General features: G+C 40.9%; 1 protein-coding gene and 1 long non-coding RNA gene across 5 annotated transcripts; one reads left to right on the top strand and one right to left on the bottom strand.

The window, feature by feature from the left end:
* The first annotated feature begins 28 nt into the window (after positions 1-28).
* CLCC1 (chloride channel CLIC like 1) lies at positions 29-22,050 on the top strand. Of its 4 annotated transcripts, none has more exons than XM_081865951.1 (14): positions 29-240; positions 734-808; positions 3,018-3,152; positions 5,428-5,547; positions 6,986-7,096; positions 8,652-8,873; positions 9,752-9,892; positions 10,725-10,818; positions 12,970-13,067; positions 13,158-13,304; positions 14,097-14,429; positions 17,814-17,873; positions 19,618-19,875; positions 21,700-22,050. In XM_081865951.1, exons 3-14 carry the CDS (start codon positions 3,018-3,020, stop codon positions 21,727-21,729), a joined length of 1,749 nt encoding a protein of 582 aa, XP_081722077.1. In that variant the 5' UTR covers positions 29-240; positions 734-808; the 3' UTR covers positions 21,730-22,050. The 4 variants fall into 4 exon arrangements, with proteins under 4 accessions (XP_081722077.1, XP_081722075.1, XP_081722078.1 ...); XM_081865949.1 differs by having other exon boundaries at positions 678-808; XM_081865952.1 differs by having other exon boundaries at positions 29-243.
* Positions 10,826-14,215, bottom strand: LOC309344039. The gene is made up of 3 exons (XR_014157569.1): positions 14,078-14,215; positions 13,446-13,560; positions 10,826-11,782 (listed from the first exon to the last, which is right to left on the bottom strand). It is a non-coding gene; the product is annotated as an uncharacterized lncRNA (long non-coding RNA).
* Positions 22,051-22,225: the final 175 nt, after the last annotated feature.

Raw genomic sequence — 22,225 nt, 5'->3', positions numbered from 1 at the left:
CGCCCTATCACGCGGCTATCAGAGCGCCCGCGGCAGGCGAGCCAAGTCGACCGCCGATCGAGAGGCGCGAGCGAAGGAAGCCGCCGAACGCCAGGCCGAGGCAGATGACGGCCGAGCTCGCGGATCCGAGGAAGAGCGGTTGAGCTGTGGCCGCCGGAAGTTGCGAGGGTCCGTTGCCTTCGTTCGCTTGTTTTTAAAAGCGCGAGGAACCGTTGGCGGTTGGCGAAGCGAATCCCTCAGGTGGTGCGCGCGCGCTGCTAATGCAGAGGAGGGGGGGGGGTTGTGTGTTCGTTGGTTGTGGGCGTGGTGGTTTCCTCAGTTTTCCTCCGTCCGTCGCCTCTTTCCCTCAGGCGGGGACGCCCCGCAGGCAGTGGTCGTGGCCTCGGTCCTCCTTCTGTCGTTCTCCCCGCTCCCCCCGGGCCTGGATGACGAGGCATTTTCCCTCTCCAGGGTTGCCGTTCCGCCTTCCCCTTTTCATTTCCCCCCCAAGACGGTTGCACGGCGTCTAATGCGGGCGAGAAGCCTTTTCCCTCTCAGGCAGGCAGGGTTGTGGGCGGGTGCGAGTCTGTCGCCGCTTTTCAAAGCAGCAGCTTTCGCTTTCGCTGGCCGTGGCCAACCCTATCCATGGTGTGGGGGGAGGAAAAGACAAATCCCCGTGACCCGTGCTATTTTTCTAGACAAAGAGGAGCCGGAAATCCCTATGGACGCCTCCCTTGTTCTCTTATAATGGCAGTGGTGCCCACCTGAGAGGTGCCGGAGTTGAGTTCGGGCGAGTTCTGGCTGAAAAAGCCCTGCCTGTGACCCAAAGGTATGTGGGGGGTTTTTTTTAAGGGGGAGGGGAGTAAATAACAAAAGAATCTGGGTGCCTGGATTCAAAATGCGGGGTTAAATTCACTCCCAAGAGGCAGAGGCATAGCTGGGCTCCCTTGCGCTCTGGGCAAGGAGATGGATCACCCCCCCCCAATCCCTTGTGCTCTGATGGACAGACTGGGGAGAGCACCCCCCCCGCAAGGCTGTTGCGATGGCTCCCACTCCGAGCCAGAGTAGAGAGGTGCATTTTTTTGTATCCGCCCCGCCCCCCAACTGTGCCCTTAGCGTGGTCCAACCTGACCAACCCCCTAGCTATGTCCCTGCTAGCAGGAGACAGCCCCCAGTAGCAGAGTTTAAATTAACAAAAGTCAAGCAGCTCTATAGCTTTATGTTGTTAGACCCTTTTATCTTATTTAGCCTGCTTGCAAACAGCATTCTTTCTACCCATCTTGCAGCGAACTGACTGCATGCTATTAAGTAAGTTTAAAATGTGTTGCTTACAAAGGTCAGAGATTGATTCATTTATCCAAGCAGCAGCAAAGAGAACGCAGGCAGAATACTATTGGGTAGAAAATAAAGAAATATAGCTTCAAACACCTGCTCCAAGCTTGGAACTTGCTTAGGCACATCTTTGGTCAGTTACATGACTGTGTCTAGGAACAGACATCTCTGGTCTTAACGCTTTCATGCACTTATTCATAGTTATGTTTGACTGCAGTTAATTCCGTACCAATGGCTTATCTCTACTTGTTTGAACCCCCAGTTGCTGTGACCTGGGAACCATGAGTGGCGAGAATGCTGCTGTTATGCTCAGCTTCTGCCTTCAGGCTTCCCACAGACCTTCCGATTGTTGGCTGCTGCAAGAACAGACCTGATCCAGCAGGCTCTTCTGTTCTTTTGCAGCGTTGAAATGAGGAGGACTGCAAGCAGCATACCTGTAGAACACTACCCATATTTAGGCAGGTAGGCAGGAGTGTGTGCAGATAAGAGGTGGTATGAGGTTGCTATGCAATGAGGAAAAAGGAAATACTATCTTTCATTTCTTTGACACAAAACTTGCAAATCTTTTTGAGAACCAAATATGCTGCTGTTAACAAATAATGTGTTTGTGTGCAGAGAAGTCTCAGTGAAATTCTTTTTTTAATGCCAGCCAGACTTTCTTAGATAGTTGTCTAGCAAGTGGCACACTAGTAAAAGAGTTATGTTATTATATTTCACCCAGAACCCTGTAAACGTGGTGTTAAGTTTCCCAACTACTGCCTGGCCTAGGTTTTGAACATGTCCTACCCTATATATGTGTCATAGAAACTTAGAGTTGGAAGAGACCCAAGGGTCATCTAGTCCAACCCCCTGCAATGCAGGAATCTCAGCTAAAGCATCCATGACAGATGGCCATCCAACCTCTGCTTAAAAACCTCCAAGGAAGGACAATCCACCACCTCTTGTGGGAGTCTGTTCCACTGCTGAACAGCTCTTACTATCAAAAAGTTTTTCCAGATGTTTAGTTGGAATCTCCTTTCTTGTAACTTGAAGCCATTGCCTCGAGTCCTACCCTCAAGAGCAGGAGAAAACAAGCGTGCTCTCTTCCATGTGACAGCCCTTAAGTCTCCTATTTTTTGAATTCTGGGTTTGGATATTGGTATCATTCTTTGAATGGCACTAATAGGTCTGTGAAACTCCTAGCAGTCAATGGGAAGACTGGGTTTTGTTTTTTAAAACATATCTGTGGTCAGGCTTCGGTAATATGAGTTAAGTTTAACTGGAGCTTAATATAGCTTGCTTTTATCAGATTTGCCTTTGTCCATACATATGCCAGAGTTTCGCAACCATGATTTAGGGTAAAGTTTACTAGACTTTATGACCATCATTTGAGTGTGCAACCTCAGACTTCCACACATACTAGTTAATCTAATCTGATGTTCATGTAAAATTATGCTGCAGATCAAGTTTTTGAAGGTGTTTGGAAGCTAAGCAGGTAGAATTTAATGGGGACTGCAAGAGATAACTTTATATGTCACTCTTGAGTTACTTGCATAAAGGATAGGGTACAAGTTTAACAAGTAAATTAAGTTATATTTCTTTGTTCCTTAACTAGAGTAATCAGATGACGTAGACAAATTACCTTGAAGAATGTTCAGCACTAAATAGTTCAATTTGTCCCAGAGGATTTTGATTCTGCTAAAACCATCAATTGTGTTTTGTGACAGATGATGCTAGCTCCTTTGATACTGTCTGTAATCCTGCTGATAGGAGGGAGTGAAACTCAAAATGATGACTGGATTGATCCAACAGACATGTTAAACTATGATGCAGCTTCAGGAACCATGAGAAAGCCTGATAAGGTACACATTTTGAATTTGAGTTGCTGTTCAGTAAATGGTTTAGTTGATGCCCTTTAAAGAACCTGTTCACCATGGATGTCTGGATTGCCTCCCTTACAGAACACATACTGCAACAAATTAATAAACCTAGAGTTGAACATTGTTTTTTCTTACTGGAATGATTCCATTCTGTCCTAATGCTCAACTGATTAGTTGATAGGGGTGTCTTACTGAGCTCTGATTGCATCTTTAGATTCAAACAGAGTAATTACAAAAAAGGGATTGGAAGGAAGTAATAGTTGGTTGATTTTGAAGGCTGCCAAATATTATTCCACATTTTATTGGTATTTTCTTTTCAATTTGTTTTTGAAAAAATATAATCCCTGAGTGCTCTCAGTTGCACATGTACCACCATGTGGACAGGAGGGCTTGGGACAGTTCTCTATGCACATCCTCTCTTGAGTGCACTGATTGTGGTTTTGAATGGGATACTGGGCAGCTTCTGCTGGCATGGGACTCCCAGTGAATATGGGAAACTCATGGCTAATAAAAGCGAGCCGGGAAGGGCTGGGCGATGGGCTCTGCGGGGTGGTGAATGCTTCCCTCTGTGAGGGAGCCTTCCCAGACCCACTGAAAGAGGCAGTTATTAAACTGCTTCTTAAAAAAACATCCTTAGACCCAGATGATATGGCCAACTATGGCCCAGCCTCAAATCTTCCATTCTTGGGCAAGGTGATTGAGCAGGTGGTTGCTGAACAACTTCAAGCACGCCTGGAGGATGCGGACCATTTGGATCCCTTCCGGTCAGGATTCAGGCCTCATCATGGGATTGAAACTGACTTGGTCACGCTGGTCGATAATCTCCAGTGGGATAAGGACAAAGGTGAAAGTTGTTTCCTAATTCTGCTGGATCACTCAGTGGTCTTTGATACTATTGACCATGACATCCTTCTGGACCGCCTAGAGGAACTGGGAGCTGGGGGCACTGTTATACAGTGGTTCCACTCCTCCCTCCTGGGCTGTGACCAGAAAGTAGTGTTGGGGAATGAGTGTTCAGACCTCTGGGCTCTCACTTGTGGGTTACTTCAGGGTTCCGTCCTCTCCTCCATGTTTTTTAACATCTACATGAATCCGCTGGGAGAGATCATCAGGTGGTTTGGGCTGGGTGTTCATCAGTATGTGGATGATACCCAGCTCTACCTCTCTTTCAAATTGTGAAGGCGGTGAAGGTCCTCTGTGAGTGCCTGGAGGCGGTTGATGGATGGCGGCTAACAGATTGAGGTTGAATCCTGACAACAGAGAAATACTGTTTTGGGGGGACGGGGAGGGCGGGTGTGGAGGATTCCCTGGTCCTGAATGTGGTAACTATGCCCCTGAAGGACCAGGTGCACAGCCTGGGAGTCATTTTGGACTCACAGCTGTCCGTGGAGGTGAAGATCAATTCTGTGTCCAGGGCAGCTGTCTACCAGCTCCATCTGGTTTGCAGGCTGAGACCTTACCTGCCTGCAGACTGTCTTGCAAGAGCTCTGATTAACTCCTGCTTGGACTATTGCAATGCGCTCTACATGGGGCTACCTTTGAAGGTGACCCAAAAACTACAACTAATCCAGAATGTGGCAGCTAGACTGATGACTGGGAGCAGCCACCGAGACTACATAACACCAGTCTTGAAAGACCTACATTGGCTCCCAGTATGTTTCCGAGCACAATTCAAAATGTTGGTGCTGACCTTTAAAGCCCTAAACAGCCTTGGCCCACTGTACCTGAAGGAGCGTCTCCACTCCCTTCTGGTGGTTCCCTCACTGCGAAAAGCGAAGTTGCAGGGAACCAGGCAGAGGGCCTTCTTGGTAGTGGCGCCCGCCCTGTGGAACGTCCTTCCATCAGATGTCAAGGAAATAAACAACTATCTGACTTTTAGAAGACATCTGAAGGCAGCCCTGTTTAGGGAAGTTTGGGCAGGGTATAAATAAAAAATTATTATTATATTATGAAACTTGCATCGCTCCAGTTGAATTTACACAAAGTACCAGTGAGCTGAGAACCCAATAAATGAGAGGGAAAATACATATTTGGTTAGCATGTTTATACTACAAACAATATAATTAGTTAAATTATTTTGTTGATATTATTTCTTGTTTATGCATTCAGCAGCAATGAGTGACAAATTTTGTTGAGTTCTATCTTTTCTCTCTTTACTCTTTTTCCAATAAATATGCAAAATGAAGCAACCATATTGATATGAGATTTCTGGTCTATACATTACAGTAGAAATATTAAGAAATGCCTATGATTACAGTTACTGCAGGTGAACCAGGATGATTCTGAAGATAAGAAAGTTCCCCAAAAATCAGTGGTAAAAGAAAATATTGTGGATGTTTCTATATGCCAAAAGCAACTAGATTCTTTAATTCTTAAGGTTTGTTTGCATGTATGATGATTCATATTTAATATATTGCTTTATTTATGAAAATATTGTTTACATATTCTTTTCATAAATTCAGATATTGTTGGTCTATCACCTTCACAGAAATATATTATCGGTTAAGCATTCATATTGATAGGTGGTGGTACGAATCAATACTCTTAATTAACTATTTGGTCGGTTCACAATCTGATTTTATTAAAACCAGTGAGAGTTTCATTGTTGACATCAACAGGTGCAGATTTGTATGTTTACAGCACAATCATCTGCACGACTGCATACAAGTCAGTCCCATGGAGTTAACTGAGACTTAACTCCAGGTAAATGTGGGATTGCAGTATTAGTGCCTGCAAGGCAGTATTTGTTATTGTATTATTAGCTACTATGCGTAGAGTGTTGAGCTACTATGAAGATCTACCACAATAGCCCCTGTATATGCAAAAGATCAGATGTAGAAACATAGACTGTTTCTTGGGACATTGACCTTTGTTTATAATAGGCATGTATAGTTTTTGACCCACCAAGCCGAACCTGGCTCACCAGCTATATATCATAAGCTGCCAGTTGTTTGATAACTCTGTATTTCAGCAGACATCAAAAGCAAGCAGCTCATTATGCTCCTGTTAGGTGCCATTCTTAGCTGATGGACTACATTTGGCATGATGGGTCACAAGTTTCATTTTTAAAATAGGTTTCAATACATGTCTGGAGTCAAATCTCTTGAACATAAACAGATCTTGAACTGTGTTTTGGGGATGCTTTCAGCAAGTAGATTTCAGTTATTAAAGGCCAGAGCGCCTCTGCAATCAATGGACCTTAGCCTACATGTGAACATTAGCCTACGTGTTAGTCTAATCAATATACACACTACAGTGGTACCGTGGTTTGCAACCGCTTTGGATTACAAACATTTGGTTTAAAACCACGTCAAACCTGGAAGTGCATGTCCCTTTTTTTGGATTACAAACAATTTTGGGGGGGAGGCCCCATTGGTGAAAGCGCGCCTTGGGTTACAACCTGTTTTGGTTTACAACCGGACCTCCGGAACGGATTGTGGTTGTAAACCAAGGTACCACTGTACAATGAATTATTGCTTGGCTAAGGCATTGTCTGGCCACAGTATACGTATTACAGTGGTACCTTGGGTTAAGTACTTAATTCATTCCGGAGGTCCGTTCTTAACCTGAAACTGTTCTTAACCTGAAGCACCACTTTAGCTAATGGGGCCTCCTGCTGCCGCTGTGCCGCCGGAGCATGATTTCTGTTCTCATCCTGAAGCAAAGTTCTTAACCTGAGGTACTATTTCTGGGTTAGCAGAGCCTGTAACCTGAAGTGTATTTAACCTGAAGCATATGTAATCCAAGGTACCACTGTATATACTACATGAATTAAGATTGGTAAAATGTGATATTGAAACACTTTATATTTGCAGCTTGAAGAATATGAAAAGAGAGATAAAGCCAAGTTATATGAAAACAATAGCATCCATGTTTTTAAGAGATATTTGAATAAGATTTTAATTGAAGCTGGAAGACTTGGTCTTGTGAGTATCTGAATAAGCCAACATTCTTATTGCTATATACATTCGCTCATTTAAAGATTAACATGTATTCTTAGCAGTGTCCTATGCAAGCAGCACATTCACTGTTAAGATAGTAAGTATGTCATAGAACCCAACCATGTATTTATTCATTTTTTTCTCTTTTACTTTGCTTTCATGTGGCTAACAAGTAATCTTACATAAAACATGAAAACACCCTATATTCGTGGATAAGATGGGTTTGGTTCTGTAGGCTTATATAGACTTTGTCTTGGGCAAAGTCTCTTAGAGGTGCCTTGGGGCTGAATGTCCCCCCTCCTCCTCAAAGGTGTTCCTATCTGGCCCTCAGGATTCTTCCCAGGCAGTGCTTCCTTCCCAGGCCACACCCCTCACTAATACTGCTGTATCCTTTCCTCAAGTGCTTTGTCTTAACTCAGCTGTCTCATTATGCTGTGTTAATGCTGCTTACATGTGTGCCTGCTTGCTTGCTTGCTTGCTTGCTTGCTTGCTTGCATGGTGGAGAGATATGTATAAACCTCTTAATGTAGCCAACTGTAAAAAGGGTAAGAATCATATCTGTTGCTCTACAATACCTACTTTTTGCCTCAAACCTTACCCACCACTGCCATGCAGTCCCCAGAAGGTTGCCCAGGAGGAATGCTGCCCTTGGACTGCAAAAGGTTTGCCAAACTAGTCCTTGGCACTGGGGTTGGTTTTTTGGTGGGTTGGTTTTTGTTGTTGTTGTTTTGTGTGTGTTTTTGTTGTTGTTGTTTTGTAATAAACCCTTGGATCTAGGACTTCTATAACTACAGTATTAGGTTTGATATATGATTTTCACAGAACTCCCATCTTCTGTTGGTACTGTATATACATCAACAGCTTTACCTGTGAATCTGGGTAATAGGTTTGAGTAGGGCCGGCCCAGCCATGAGGTAAGGTGAGGTGACTGCCTCACACGACAAGATCCACAAAGGCAGCACATCTGGCCTGCAAGTAATGCATTACCTGCTATTGCTGATGTAGATCTTCACTTGCCCGTTCGTCCTCGGCAGAGCAGGGGGCTACACCATTTTATGGTTCATCTTGGGTGCCAAAATGTATTGGACTTGCCCTGGTTTTGAGACTAGTGTAGGTGAATGTGTACTTAGAAAATATTAAGCAGAGAAATCCTAATTATGGTATTATTTGACAGACTAGTCCTTGCACAGCGACTTACATGCATTTAACTTGTGCGCATTCAGCTTTACATGCTTGGCAAAATAATTTTTTTTAAATGGAAACGGGGGGAAGCATCTGGAGAAAAAGACTAACAGTCCCACCCGCCATTGAACCCATTGTGTTTTGACTATACATAATTTTGGCTTTAGGTCTTAATCCCCATAATGTAACGTCCACATAAACTGTATAAGAATTCTTTGCTCTTTAACTTCATCACTACAGCAGTCAGTCAGTGTGATTTAGTAATGCTCTGCTTAGCTATGCTTAACAGTCAGATTACTTTGTTATTATCTGCAAGAAATGTCAGTTGCCAATTCAACTGTGTTGTCTTGTTTTTTAGCCTGATGATAGCACTGGAGATGTGCATTATGATGCTGAGATCATCCTTACAAGACAGACATTTAATGAAATCAACAGGTTCCTTAATGAAGAGGGCTGGAAATCAGCTGCTTTGGATGATGCACTCAGTGATATTCTGATTAACTTTAGGCATCATGATGCTGAAGTTTGGAAATGGAAGTTTGAGGACACATTTGGGGCTGATGCATATAATGTCTTTATGGTGAGATAATTTTTCTGCAGTAAGGTGTTTTTCTACAGCCAATATAATCATGGGTACCTCACTTGCACCAGACAGAAAAAGATAAAACCTATATGCAGTTCTTTGTCCCACTGAAGGCTGAGTATATAAAGTCTTTTAATGTTTTCAGGCAGCAGTAGTAGGTCAGGACTGCTTAATTTGTGATCCAAATTTCAGCCCACTAGCCATTACTCCTTTCCTACCATGAGTTCAGCACCACATTTATGTCTGGGTGTGCAAAAATAAAGGGATATGAATCAGTTCAAAATTTGTAGCATTGTCTTGAGTGCAGCTTCATGGGGTATGTACTGCAAAAGTCTAAAGTAAATTTGTTTGTTGCATTTATACCCCACCTTTTTCTCCAAGGAGGTCAAGGTGTTACACATTGTTTACCCCTTCTTCAGTCCCCACAACAACCCTGTACGGTAGGTTAGGCTGAGAGAGGTAGTGACTGGCCCGAGATCCACCAGTGTGCTTCATGCCGAGTGATTATTTGAATGGCATCTGTTTAAATTTCAGTTCACATTTGGCTGCCATCAAGCTATTGTAAATGAAAAGAAGTTATAGCTGTTAGAATATGAGGTTTAATAAATGTTCACCAACATGATAATGGTTCCGCATTGTTCAGTTTAACTTCAAGAAACCAAAATGAGGCTGCTGCCACCCCACCCCATGATCCCTTTAATGCATACTGCTCATGATTCCCTCAAGCAGAAGCTGAATGGAAAATTTGTCTATTATCAGATAAATGCAAAAAATGCTTCAAAGCTAAAAATGTAGGTTCCTCCCATTTTAAATGGTCTTGGCTTGTATAATTCTTTTGCAATTTATCTCTCTTTTTATCTCTTGTTTTCTAAAAGGTACTTCTGTGTTTAGTGTGCATTTCAGTAATAGTTGCTACAGAACTATGGACACGCATTGGTTGGTTTACACAGCTAAAACGTGTTTTATTCGTAAGTTTTCTCATCAGTTTTGGGTGGAACTGGATGTACCTATATAAGGTAAACAATTATTAGTGTTTATTAAGTAGTAATGGGGAAGTGGATATCAGTGTGCCCTGAAAATACAGAAAATATTGTGCCACTCACTATTTAGCTCAATAACTTAACAGGGCTCAATATAAACTCAGGCTACCACACTTGCTACCCTTAAAACAAAAAATGATCTTATCCGGCACATTTTGATATTGATCCAGTAATAATCAGAGGCTATTTTGGGACACTTGTACAAAACTATTTTAAAATATGTCAGGTTCGTTCTCGTTACGGTCTAGTGAGATTGGCACATTGGTCTTTCCTTCTCCATGATTTACTAGCAGTTCAGTAGTTTTGAACTTTTATTATCCTGTGTGCCAATCTTATAAAATTCACAGTGTGCTGCAGCAGGTCTAATAGACTCTTTCCCCTCTGCTATTTTTCAGTAACTTTATGGCTCAGTCACAGAAAGAAGAGTGCTTGACCTCAAGAGCCATATGTGTGCAATCTGTTTTGAATAATCATATGTTTTAAGAAGTAGACTTTTAATAGCTTTGAATTATTCAGTTTTATTGTATATGAAAGTTGCAGCTGCATTTGGAAGTATATTAGTTGGATTTATTTATATCCTGCTTTTAGGATACAAATCCTACCAAGACAGTTTACAAGTAACATCAAATTGCATTAATACAGTACAAAAAAAAAAAACAACAAAATATTAAGTCATAAGGAATTTCCCACAGGCTCTGTGGAAACAGAGGGCAGTGGGATTTTCATCCACTTTTTAAAAAAATATTCCAAAATGAAATTGATTTAACAATTTTGTTAAATTGTTAAAATCCTTTTGTTTCTGTTGTAGGTAGCCTTTGCTCAGCATCAAGCTGAAGTGGCAAAAATGGGAAAATTTGATACTGTATGTGCTGAGAAGATCCGCTGGAGTGATGGTCTAATAGGTGAGCTGTTTTTCTTTTGCTTGCTAACTTTCCATGTCAGATTTCCTTCTCGGTAGTGGCGCCTGCCCTGTGGAACTCCCTCCCATCAGATGCCAAGGAAATAAACAACTATCTGACTTTTAGAAGACATCTGAAGGCAGTCCTGTTTAGGGAAGTTTTTAATGTTTGATGTTTTGTCACATTATTATTATTATTATTATTATTATTATTATTATTATTATTCTGTTGGGAGCTGCCCAGAGTGGCTGAGGAAACCCAGCCAGATGGGGGGGTGTTTAAATAAATTTTTGTTTGTTTGTTTGATTTAGTAAACATTTAAGCTTATTTTTAAGATTGGCTCTAAACCCGATACAAATCTGGAGTGGAGTGGAGTACCTAAGACGGTTGGATGGCTCCTTGTATGCCTCCTTCCAGCAACTCCTGCTTCCAAGCTGTTGCCAAACATTTTGTTTTCCTTTGGACCACATTAGTGAGCCTGAGAGCAGGGTTTTGTCTAGGCAGTCAAGGACTTCCATACACATTGCTCAGGCTTGTGTTCCGGCAAGGTCACTTCAGTGCTGCTAATGCAGAGATTTGGCTTCACACCCTGGCGGCACATTCCATTGTCTCTCAAGACAGATGCCAACAACACATTTCTGATATTGCTGATTTTACTCTCTGGGTCACTTCTTCCTTGTGCCAATATAATGATTCAAACATAATTATTCCTGAAACATTGCCTGTATATTCAAGCATTTCAACTTGCTTAGTTGGACTGTGTCATTCATACAGCTGGCTCACTGATAATCTTCTGAAATGAATCTCTTTCCTGGTGGTAGATTCATTTAATGTAATTGTCTTTGAACAAGTCAGGTGGATGTGCTCCTTGAGATATCTACAGAAGACATATTGTCTGCTTGTTGTTGAGCCCAAACTAGTTTTTTTGGCGATAGACTAGGGTTTGGGAATCAGGTCTGCTGAACATCTAAAAAAATGACAGAGAAAGGCATTTTAGTGGGATGAAGGGAAATGAAGACATGAATACTGGAGAAGTTCAGCATCACCCTTGGCCTTTTCAGCCCAGTGCACTCTTCTAGTGCTACTGCTAAACCAAATAGCCATTTCGGAGGAGAACTGAGTCTGATAATCTAGGTTAGCAAACTTCTAAGAACCTTTCTCTGTTACACTCTCCCATTGTAGTGCTAGGAGAAAAGGGCCTGGGGAAGAGAATACAGAGGGAAAGTAACAAGTTTCTTTGTATCTGTTACATTTTACTTATGTACCTAATCAGAACAAAACAGGACGAAAAGCAAGTAAATGCGACTTTGGCAGCAGACCAATGTATGGATACTTCCTCCTCCTGAGGAAAGAAAGTGCCATTTGCCATTTGTTTAGCCCTTTTGCAATATTGGTTTTTGCTATAGTTTATAGTTTTGCTATAGTTTGTTTAGCCATTTTGCTATATTGCTTACCTAAAAAGGTAAAGGTAAAGGTAAAGGACCCCTGACAGTTAAGTCCAGACGTGAACGACTCTGGGGTTGCGGCGCTCATCTCGCTTTACTGGCTGAGGGAGCCGACGTTTGTCCGCAGAGCATTTTTCCTGGTCATGTGGCCAGCATGACTAAGCCGTTTCTGGCGAAACCAGAGCAGCACACAGAAACGCCGTTTACCTTCCCGCCAGGGTGGTACCTATTTACTTGCACTTACACATGCTTTCGAACTGCTAGATTGGCAGGAGCTGGGACCAAACAACAGGAGCTCACCCCGTTGCGGGATTTCGAACCACCGACCTTCTGATCGGCAAGCCCAAGGCTCAATGGTTTATACCACAGTGCCCAAATACCAATCTGGCAGGTTGGGGGTGGGTGTGTTCCATTCTGCAAATTGTTCTTCAGCCATGTCTTCCACTCAAGACGGGGCTTACCCCCAATTTAGCAAATATACTTTAAAATACCCTGACTGTTGGTGTAAATATTAGAAAATCATTTCCTTCCAGATCTTCTATTATTTCTTTTGATAAGACAAGTATAGTTAAGTGTTTACGTCCTCCTCACTGTCTATATATGACTTCTTATTACACACTGAAAACATCTAGTTATTTATTCATCCTTACAACCAAAATATACTTGCTTTTTTTTGTTAGTTGTATGACTTGTTGCTTTTTAACTATAGAATGGTTTAGAAGCTCGATGACGTTCCAAGATGATCCTTGTCAAAAGTATTATGAAACCGTATTAGTAAATCCTATTTGGCTTGTTCCTCCAACAAAGGTATTCTCTTTTTCTAACTGAGTCATTTGTATTTTGTTTAATTCTGACAGCTTCGCTATCATTCTAATTTTACTTTCTGTCTGGTTTTAGGCATTGGCTGTTACATTTACCAATTTTGTAACGGAGCCATTGAAACACATAGGTCAAGGAATTGGTGAATTTATTAAAGCACTCATGAAAGAGATTCCATTGCTGCTACATATTCCAGTGCTGGTGATCATAGCAATAGCAGTTTTGGTATGTACATGCACAGACACATGGGGGATCCAGTACTGCACACATGGATTAGAAATTGTGAAAGTAGATACAGCTAACAATGGATTTGCTCAACAAGTTAACACCAGTAAGACTGAAGTAAGGGTACAATTAGCTACTTACCTGTGAGTGATAGACAAGGTAGTTCCAGAAATAACATCTTAGTTCTAGCACAGTTGTTCCACCTCCTTGTGCAAGAAGAGGCAGCTGTGATTGTATATTGTTGCTCTTTCTAGTCCTAAGAAAGAAGTGTTAGAAGATAAGGAAGACTTGTTGACATCTACAGCTAATATTTTGGGGCATAAATAGCAATTTATTTTTCAAGGATAGTATAATCTTTCTCCATACTGAAGTATTCTAGAGTCTAGAACACAAAGAAACAAATTATCCATATTTAAAGATTTATGAAATAGAAAATTGGATTATTTAACATGAATGCCACAGCAGTGGTACATAATTTGGCATTTTCTGTTATGTGGACTGACTAAAAGTAATACTCATTTATAAAGCTCTATTCTTTAATGAATATAAGTAAGTCCAAGAATTTAATTCTCTGTTATATAGGGCAGTTACAGAAATACTATTTCCACTATGTCTGACTAAGAATAGTTGATAATGAAGAAAATCTCTTGAAAAAATTATCTTATTTTAATGAATATATAGGAACACAGATCTTGAGCCTATTTTCCAAACAAAACAATGTAAAAACCCGTGTTAAAAGGAGGAGTGGAAACAAAGTTTGTCAGAGTACTTACAAGGGCGTCTCTTTTGTAGGGTTTCTGCTTTGGGGCTGGAAGCTCAGTGAATGCGCTAAGGATGTTAAGCTACTCAGACAAGCGGCCACCTCCAGCACTTCCTCCAACAGATGAACAGCCGCCTGCACTTCCCCCAAGGGGAAAACAGTCACCTCCTGCACTTCCCCCAAGGGATAAACAGCCACCTCCTGCACTTCCTCCAAGGACCAGAGCAATACAAGAACAAATGCTACATCTTCAGCCAATTGATGCAGGGGAAAATGGTGTCAACATTATAGAAAAAATGGAGAATACGTACAATATTTACTCCATCAAGAGAGGACCTTATGACAGAGGAGATGCTTCAGTAAAGGTAATATTTAGGTTTTGCAATCAGGTGATGTGCTATATATAGATATATATAGATATAGATATAGATATAGATATAGATATAGATATAGATATATATATATATATATATATATATATATATATATATATATTTGCTTTCGTAGATTTTCACGGGTACAGGAATGCAGGTTTTGGTGTCCTCGGGTGTCTTCCCGTGTAAAAGTTGGGGTGTCTAGGCGACGTTTCGACGAGGTCTCACTCGTCATCTTCAGGCTGGTGCTTTCGGCTTCTTGTTACTGGAACAGAGCAGGATCTCAGTGTTTGAGTTCCTATAAATACTGTAGAGGGGGTGTGGTGTATAGCCTCCAATGTTCTGGGCAGAGAGGAAGTTCCCAGGCTAGTGTGCCTTTTCTTCTTTTGTTCCTTAATTACTTGAGAGGTATCTTGAGTGATTTCTTGAGTGATATCCTGAGTACCACTTAGGTGGGTCATTAGGTGTGGATTAGTTGTTAAAGTCTTTGTGTCTTGACCTCTTGAACTTTGTGAAGAGTTTTCCTGAGAAGATGGCTGTACTGTACTTAGTTGTGCTCTGGCTTGGCTTCGTGTATAGGGGCGAGCTGTGGTTTTGTGGCTTGTGTCAGCCAGGTCTGTGTAGGGATTGCAGGGATCTATGAAACCAAGGGATCTATGAAATACCCTGCAAAGTCTGCCCAGCCACGTACATTGGACAAACAAACAGACGAATAAATGCACGTATCGCAGAACACAAGAATGCCGTCAAAAAAGAAGAAAAAACTTCCTCTCTTTTCCAACACATGAAAGAAACAGGACACGAAATTAATTTTGCAGATTCCAAATTGCTCTTTAACACGGAACATCACCACAAGAGAATAATCATGGAAGCCATCGAGATAGAGAAACACCCTCACAACATGAACAAGCGTGACGACACATCCCGCTTGCCAGACATCTGGAAATTAGCCCTCCCCACAAAAACTGACACCAGATCCAGAGGCACACAGAACGCCAACACCAATCAACCACACCAGACCCAAACCCAGACCCTCTCCACAGATGAATTACAGACACCATCCAGTAGCCAATCCATGGTGGCACCTCCGGATGCTGCACCCCCCTGCAATCCCTACACAGACCTGGCTGACACAAGCCACAAAACCACAGCTCGCCCCTATACACGAAGCCAAGCCAGAGCACAACTAAGTACAGTACAGCCATCTTCTCAGGAAAACTCTTCACAAAGTTCAAGAGGTCAAGACACAAAGACTTTAACAACTAATCCACACCTAATGACCCACCTAAGTGGTACTCAGGATATCACTCAAGAAATCACTCAAGATACCTCTCAAGTAATTAAGGAACAAAAGAAGAAAAGGCACACTAGCCTGGGAACTTCCTCTCTGCCCAGAACATTGGAGGCTATACACCACACCCCCTCTACAGTATTTATAGGAACTCAAACACTGAGATCCTGCTCTGTTCCAGTAACAAGAAGCCGAAAGCACCAGCCTGAAGATGACGAGTGAGACCTCGTCGAAACGTCGCCTAGACACCCCAACTTTTACACGGGAAGACACCCGAGGACACCAAAACCTGCGTGTATATATATATATATATATATATATATATATATATATATATATATATATTGTCATCCAGCAGCCTCCCAGACCAAGCAAGTGGAGACAGTCTCTGGCATTGTGTTGTAGAACCTAGGACTATTTCCATACTGAAACTGCTCTTGCTGTTCTGACTCAGGACTTCATGCGATGAAAGAAGCTAGATGCTAGCTAGAGCACAAATGGTGGAAGTCCCACTTCAAAGATTACCAAACCTGTGCTAAAGCACATAATTGTGCCTGCTGTGAAAATGAAAGTGGCAAAGAAAGCCTATTCATCTCTGTAGTGAGCTAGAAGCCATGATTGATGCAGTCCTAAGTGAAGTTTCCATCAAGCCACATTTTGTGGGATCATTTTCAGTTTTTGCAGCCGAATGGCATTGACAGGGTGCTTGTGAGTCTGCACCCAAAAATATGCCCTTTGGACCATTTTCGTTCATGGCTGGTTAAAGCTAGCTAGAGGGGTGTAACTAGATAGGATTTTGGTGTGATGAATGCATCTCTGCCTGAGGTTATGCCAGACATCTTGAAGAAGGTAATAGTATAGTCATTCCTGAAAAAAACCACCCTGGACTCCATGGTATTTAACAACAACTGCCCAATCACAAATACTTCCTTGAGTGTTATGGTGACGCAGCTACAGGCGTGTCTGGAGAAATCAGGTTATCCAGATCCTTTTTAACTTCGTTCATGCACAGGTTTGGAACTGAATCTTCCTTGGTCACCCTAATGCATGACCTCTGTTGGGAAAGGGACAAGGGAAGCACGACCCTGTTGCTCTTAACTTGTCAGCTTTCAATACCATTAACCATGGTATCCTGCTGGACCCATCAGGGGCACTATTCTGAGCGGTTCCGGTCTTATTTCCAGAGGCAGTTCCCGAGGGTTTCACTGGATGAGTTCTCCTTGGCTCCTTGTCTTTTGAGGTATGGGTGCCACAGGACACTTTGTCTCCAGTGCTATTTATCATCTACATTAACCTGTTGGGAATGGTCATTAGGTATTTTGGACCAAGCTGTCATAAGTACATTGATGATGCCCAATTCTGTTTCTATGCAATTCCTGACTTGAGAATGGTCAAAAAAAGGCTGCTGTCTGGTGTCTGGATGTAGTGGTGGACTGGATAAGGGCTAATAAACTTGAGCCTGAATCCTAGCAAAATGGAAGCTCTGTGGATGAGTAGTTCCTGGGTCCAGGAAGTTGGTAATTTGCATGACCTGGACAGAGCCGGAAGGGCTAGCCAATATGTTCTCTCCTGTTTGAGAACTATACTCTTAGGAGATGTATATGGGAATTTAACAATTCAGTTTGGAATCTTTAATGCAAATAATGAGGAAAAAGAACTGAATTTTCTGTAGTTATTAACGCAGGAGGTTTAATCTGCATTAAAAACAATTCTTGACAGGCACCTCAACTACCAATTAGGGATGCACTAATTTCATAACTGCCTTCTAAAAAACACCTTAACACAATTTTCACATAAGAGTATCAAAAACAGCAAATAAATTTAAAGCAAGACTAAAATCCTAACAAAATAGACACTCATGGTAAAGACCCATTTATCCAGCTGCGAAAGCCAGTTGGAGCAAAACCATTTTCAGTTGTTTTAAAGCATGGAGCTGGCTTTATTAAAATGCGTTATGTTTAATAAGATGTATAGTGCACTTAAACATGTCTACTCAGAAATCAGTCTCATTCAGTTCAGTGAGACCTAGCTGGGGGTTTGTAGCCTTAATTATTTAATGACCTTGGTTCACCTTGGTTTTTCAGTTTTCAGAAGAGGTAAATTCACAAACAAAAACAGAAAAAAAGAACAGTGAAGACCGTCCTGTAAGTTGATAGATAATATGTTGGGCAGGGTACTAAATGAAATGTCTTAAGAAAAACACTTAATTTTTAGTATGTTTGAATATCAAATTGATAGATGTTTCAGACTGTTATTTATAAGAAATTTTTCTCCCTTGGGTGTTGGATGTCTCTTGTAGCTTGAAGCCTGGAAGCCCTATGACATAACAGATTTTGTCAGACCTCACTTTGTTTTCTGCCTTTGCTTGGAGCAGGCCCAGTTGATTGCCTCTTTCTGAAGTTTCTCTGTTTTCTCTCTCAGACCTGGTGTCTTTTATATGCTCCTTCTGCTTATATCCTTTTCTGTGGTCATAGTTTTGTTTTATATTAAAGGGAGGAGCCTTTTAGTCTCCACAGCTTTTTTACAGCCTTTCCCCCGTTATCTATCTGTTTATCTCTCTGCACTACCTTTTTGATCAAAGGGCAGAAGAGCTTTTGTTCTCTGCTATCTAGTTTTATTCTCTATCTTACTTCACCAGACCTTTATTAGGCATTATAAATATAGCCCATCATGAAACATCCATATATAAAAATTTAAAATATATACAAATAAACAGCCATGTAAAAATATGTAATAATGAGGATTTTCATTGGAGTTTCTTCCCACTAAATAGTGCCATTCACCACTCTGAGAGATACTGTAGATAAAAACTCAGCCACCCTTGCAGTTACTTCCGGGTTAATGTCATACAGATAGAATCTGATATTTTCATTGTGCCATGATGTTAGACTACCCAGAAAAAGGGAATAGCATGCATTTGCGTAGCTGGTTGTACAATGGACAGTAGAAAAGAATATGTTCTACTGTGTATGGCACATTCAAAAAACATCCGCAATGTCTCAGCTATCTTTCCCTCTCAGCTCTTAGCTTCTGGACTCCTTCTCCTCCTTACCCAACTGAATGGGCTTGGTACTCTTTGAATATTCACACGGCTGTCAAGATACATACATAGAATGAATACATTCAAGCAAATAAGCACACTATTTCCCTCTTTTCACCTGACCACTTTAGGCAATAAGGTTTCTAATTCCAGCAGTTCTCAATGGATCAAAGCCTGTATTTCATCGGTTTATGAGGCACTACACATTTCTATACCAGGGCTGCAGCTGCTGCAGCTTTCTCCATAAACACCCTATTCATAAAATATGGCAAGCAGCCATGTTGTCCACACGTAACACTTGTACTTATCACAAATTAGACCCATTTGTTTCAGAGGTAGCTTTTGCAAGAAAGATACTGCAACAAGCCATCCCTCATATGTGGACAGCCATGTTGCTCTCCCATCCACATTACACCCATGGGAGAAAGTAATGTTGTCTTAGCATAGGTTGTTCTCATTGAGAGTCATTTGTGTCCCCTTTAGTGGTTTTTCTTTGTCCAGTTCTGTTTCTGTGCATCAGAGGGTCTTACTGAGCTCACAGAATGGAACTGAGGTATGACAAAATCTGTTGTCGCAGGGTTTAGAGATAATGGTCAAATCTCACTTGTGATACATACCTATACCCAAAGAGGACCACCTTTCACAGTAAAACCGTTACTAAAATAACAGATTGAGATACCCTATTAAGGCCACAATCCTATATCCAGTTTTCTGAGACTAAGCCCCATTGAACTCAGTGAAACTTACTTCTGAGAATATATGTATGGAATGGCACTGTTTGTATTTTTTGTTGATTTTTGATGACATAATATTGTTCCACAAATTCAGTGATATGTTACTTCTTGCAGGGTGGATTAGATACCAAACCAGGTGATCAAGCTACTGATAGAATAGAGAACAGCACAGATCAAAGCCTGGTTGAACTGGACAGACCTAGCCACATACAAGAATTTACAAGAGGCATTGAAGATGAAACAAAATGTAACTTTAAAGAGGACAGGAGTGTGCAGCAAGAAGTTCCGGATATAACAGGATGTCAGAAAGAGAGCCACTCATGTGAATTAGAAGAACCCACAGAGAAGATTGTAGAACATTTGAGCTTTACTGTAAGTTTTAACATACAGTATATTTTGTGTATCACAGAAAGGGGATGTACACCTCAGCCAATTCTGCCTTTCCTAGTGAGGTAGCATTGTTGAGCAAACACAGAAGTCTTTCCCTCGTCTGCCTGCTGCAGAGGCTGGAAAGACCTGCACAGAAATGCCAACAAAGCAGCAGTTTGAGGACTTGCTTTATTATCTGCCAATTTTGAGAATAACAATGTTACATTCTAGGCTGCATAATGTTGCCTACACTCAAACAGGGTTTGGAGATTTAAGAATGCACTCTCTTGCCTTATTTCAACTATTTATATAACCATTTCAAAAAGCTTGGTAATGCAGGCAAATTTATTTATCAAATTCAGAGGATGTAAGAATGTGTCAAATCTGAGTTGAAGTCTTAAATCATTTAGGTATCTGATTCCTACTAGAATCAAGCTTAGTAGACAAATGCTGTTTTATTCAGACTTAAAATCAAAGGATTATATCCAACTAAATTCTACTTAAGAGTAGTCCAATTAAAATGAATGGATCTAACTTGAGTATCATGATCTTTGAGTTGTACTATATTGAATTTTTAATAACTTAAGGGAAGAGTAAATTCTTTATTGAACCAATTGGAGCATGCAGACTGAAATGCCCAAGCCACTTCCTTAGCATTAGACACATGCTATATTTGAATTGTAGAACAAATGATTTGAAGATAATAAGAGTCATAAAAGACATAGTAGAGACTAACTAAATGTGAAAATTAGCATAGAAAAGATGTTCAGAGTTTGTGTTTTTAATACTGTGAAACTTGAGCATCCAACTTATGTTGCTGGTAGAGGATCCAAGAGTATTATTTTAATTAAATTTTATACTGCACTTATTCCACAGATCACAGGGCAGTTCACAGCCAAAAAATACAAAATTAAAACCCAAAATATAGTGGTACCTTGGGTTAAGTACTTAATTTGTTCCGGAGGTCCATACTTAACCTGAAACTGTTCTTAATCTGAAGCACCACTTTAGCTAATGGGGCCTCCTGCTCCTGCCGCGCAGCTGGAGCACGATTTCTGTTCTTATCCTGAAGCAAAGTTCTTAATCTGAAGCACTATTTCTGGGTTAGCAGAGTCTGTAACCTGAAGTGTATGTAACCTGAAGCGTATGTAACCTGAGGTACCACTGTATATAAAAAAAAACAGGAACAAAAACAAACCAATAGCCCCATTCCCAGTGCTCATATTCAACAACTTTCTGTAGTACTGGATGTATTAGATGGTAACCTTATGACCCAGTTCTGTTCATATTTACTTGAGAAGAAGCCCTACTAAGTTTGAGTAATGGTGCATAGGATTAGTTAGATTCTTTGGTAAAAACAGCTGCCTAGAGTGATTTGCCCAAGTGTGTTTAATGAGACTGACAGCATTCTTTAAATAGCAGCATCTTGGCCATGGTGGAAGATGATATTAAGCTGAAGAGAGCAGCAATGTTCTGCTTCAGTTTCCATTACTAATTCTCACCAAAACTCATTTCTCCATGTAGAGTTTAAATTGCATGTGTGCAAACATAAATGCATCTGGAGTGGAGGGAATAGGGAAGGGCTAGCTGGGGTAAAGGTTGGCATAGCAGTGAGCCTTGGCCTCCTATACATTTAAAAACAATGGCACTGTAGTCTGTGTTTGAAGATGTCATAGTTTTATCCTTCTACCATTACAAAAAGTACCAGGATAGTGGTTTTGCCCTTTACAGATTACTAAATATTGGACTCCACACTGGAACAGAAATTAAAAATAATGTGAAAGGTTGTGGCTTGTATGTTTCTCATTTAAATCTTCTCATTCACAGGAACAAAAACAGAGAAACACTGCTTCCTGATAGAGACCTCCTTATACCAGGGAAATGATTTTTTTAAATGCCTCTGGTAACCAACAAATGTTCGTGAATCTACTTTTGTCAGTTTTCATTCTTATAGAACTTCTTTGCATATTAGGTATCAGGGCACATTTTTTCTTGATGACCTAAATTATATTTATGAAGCACCTTTGTTTCCATACAACTTCAACACATTTAAAAAACATTTAATGAGAAAATAATGTAATTCGAAAAGGGACTCTACTGGTTAAATGCTTTTAAAATTTGTGCTAAGTTTTTTTGTAGTTAATATTTGCCAACAAAATAAACTCTTACAAAATGTTACTAATGAAATTTCTTTTATATTTGTATCTGTAAAAGCTGTTATTTAGGTTCAACAGGAGAACTTTTATTTAGCTGTGACTTTCCCCTACCCCAAGATCAAGAACTAATTTTTACCAGGTGTCATGTTTTTGCATGAGAAAGGCTTGAACATTGCTTAGAAAAGGAATGTTGGTTC

The sequence above is a fragment of the Podarcis erhardii genome, assembly GCF_964252035.2.
Source record: "Podarcis erhardii genome assembly, chromosome: 6".
NCBI classification, from domain to species: Eukaryota; Metazoa; Chordata; class Lepidosauria; order Squamata; family Lacertidae; genus Podarcis; species Podarcis erhardii.
This window is presented reverse-complemented; position numbering and strand designations above follow the sequence as displayed.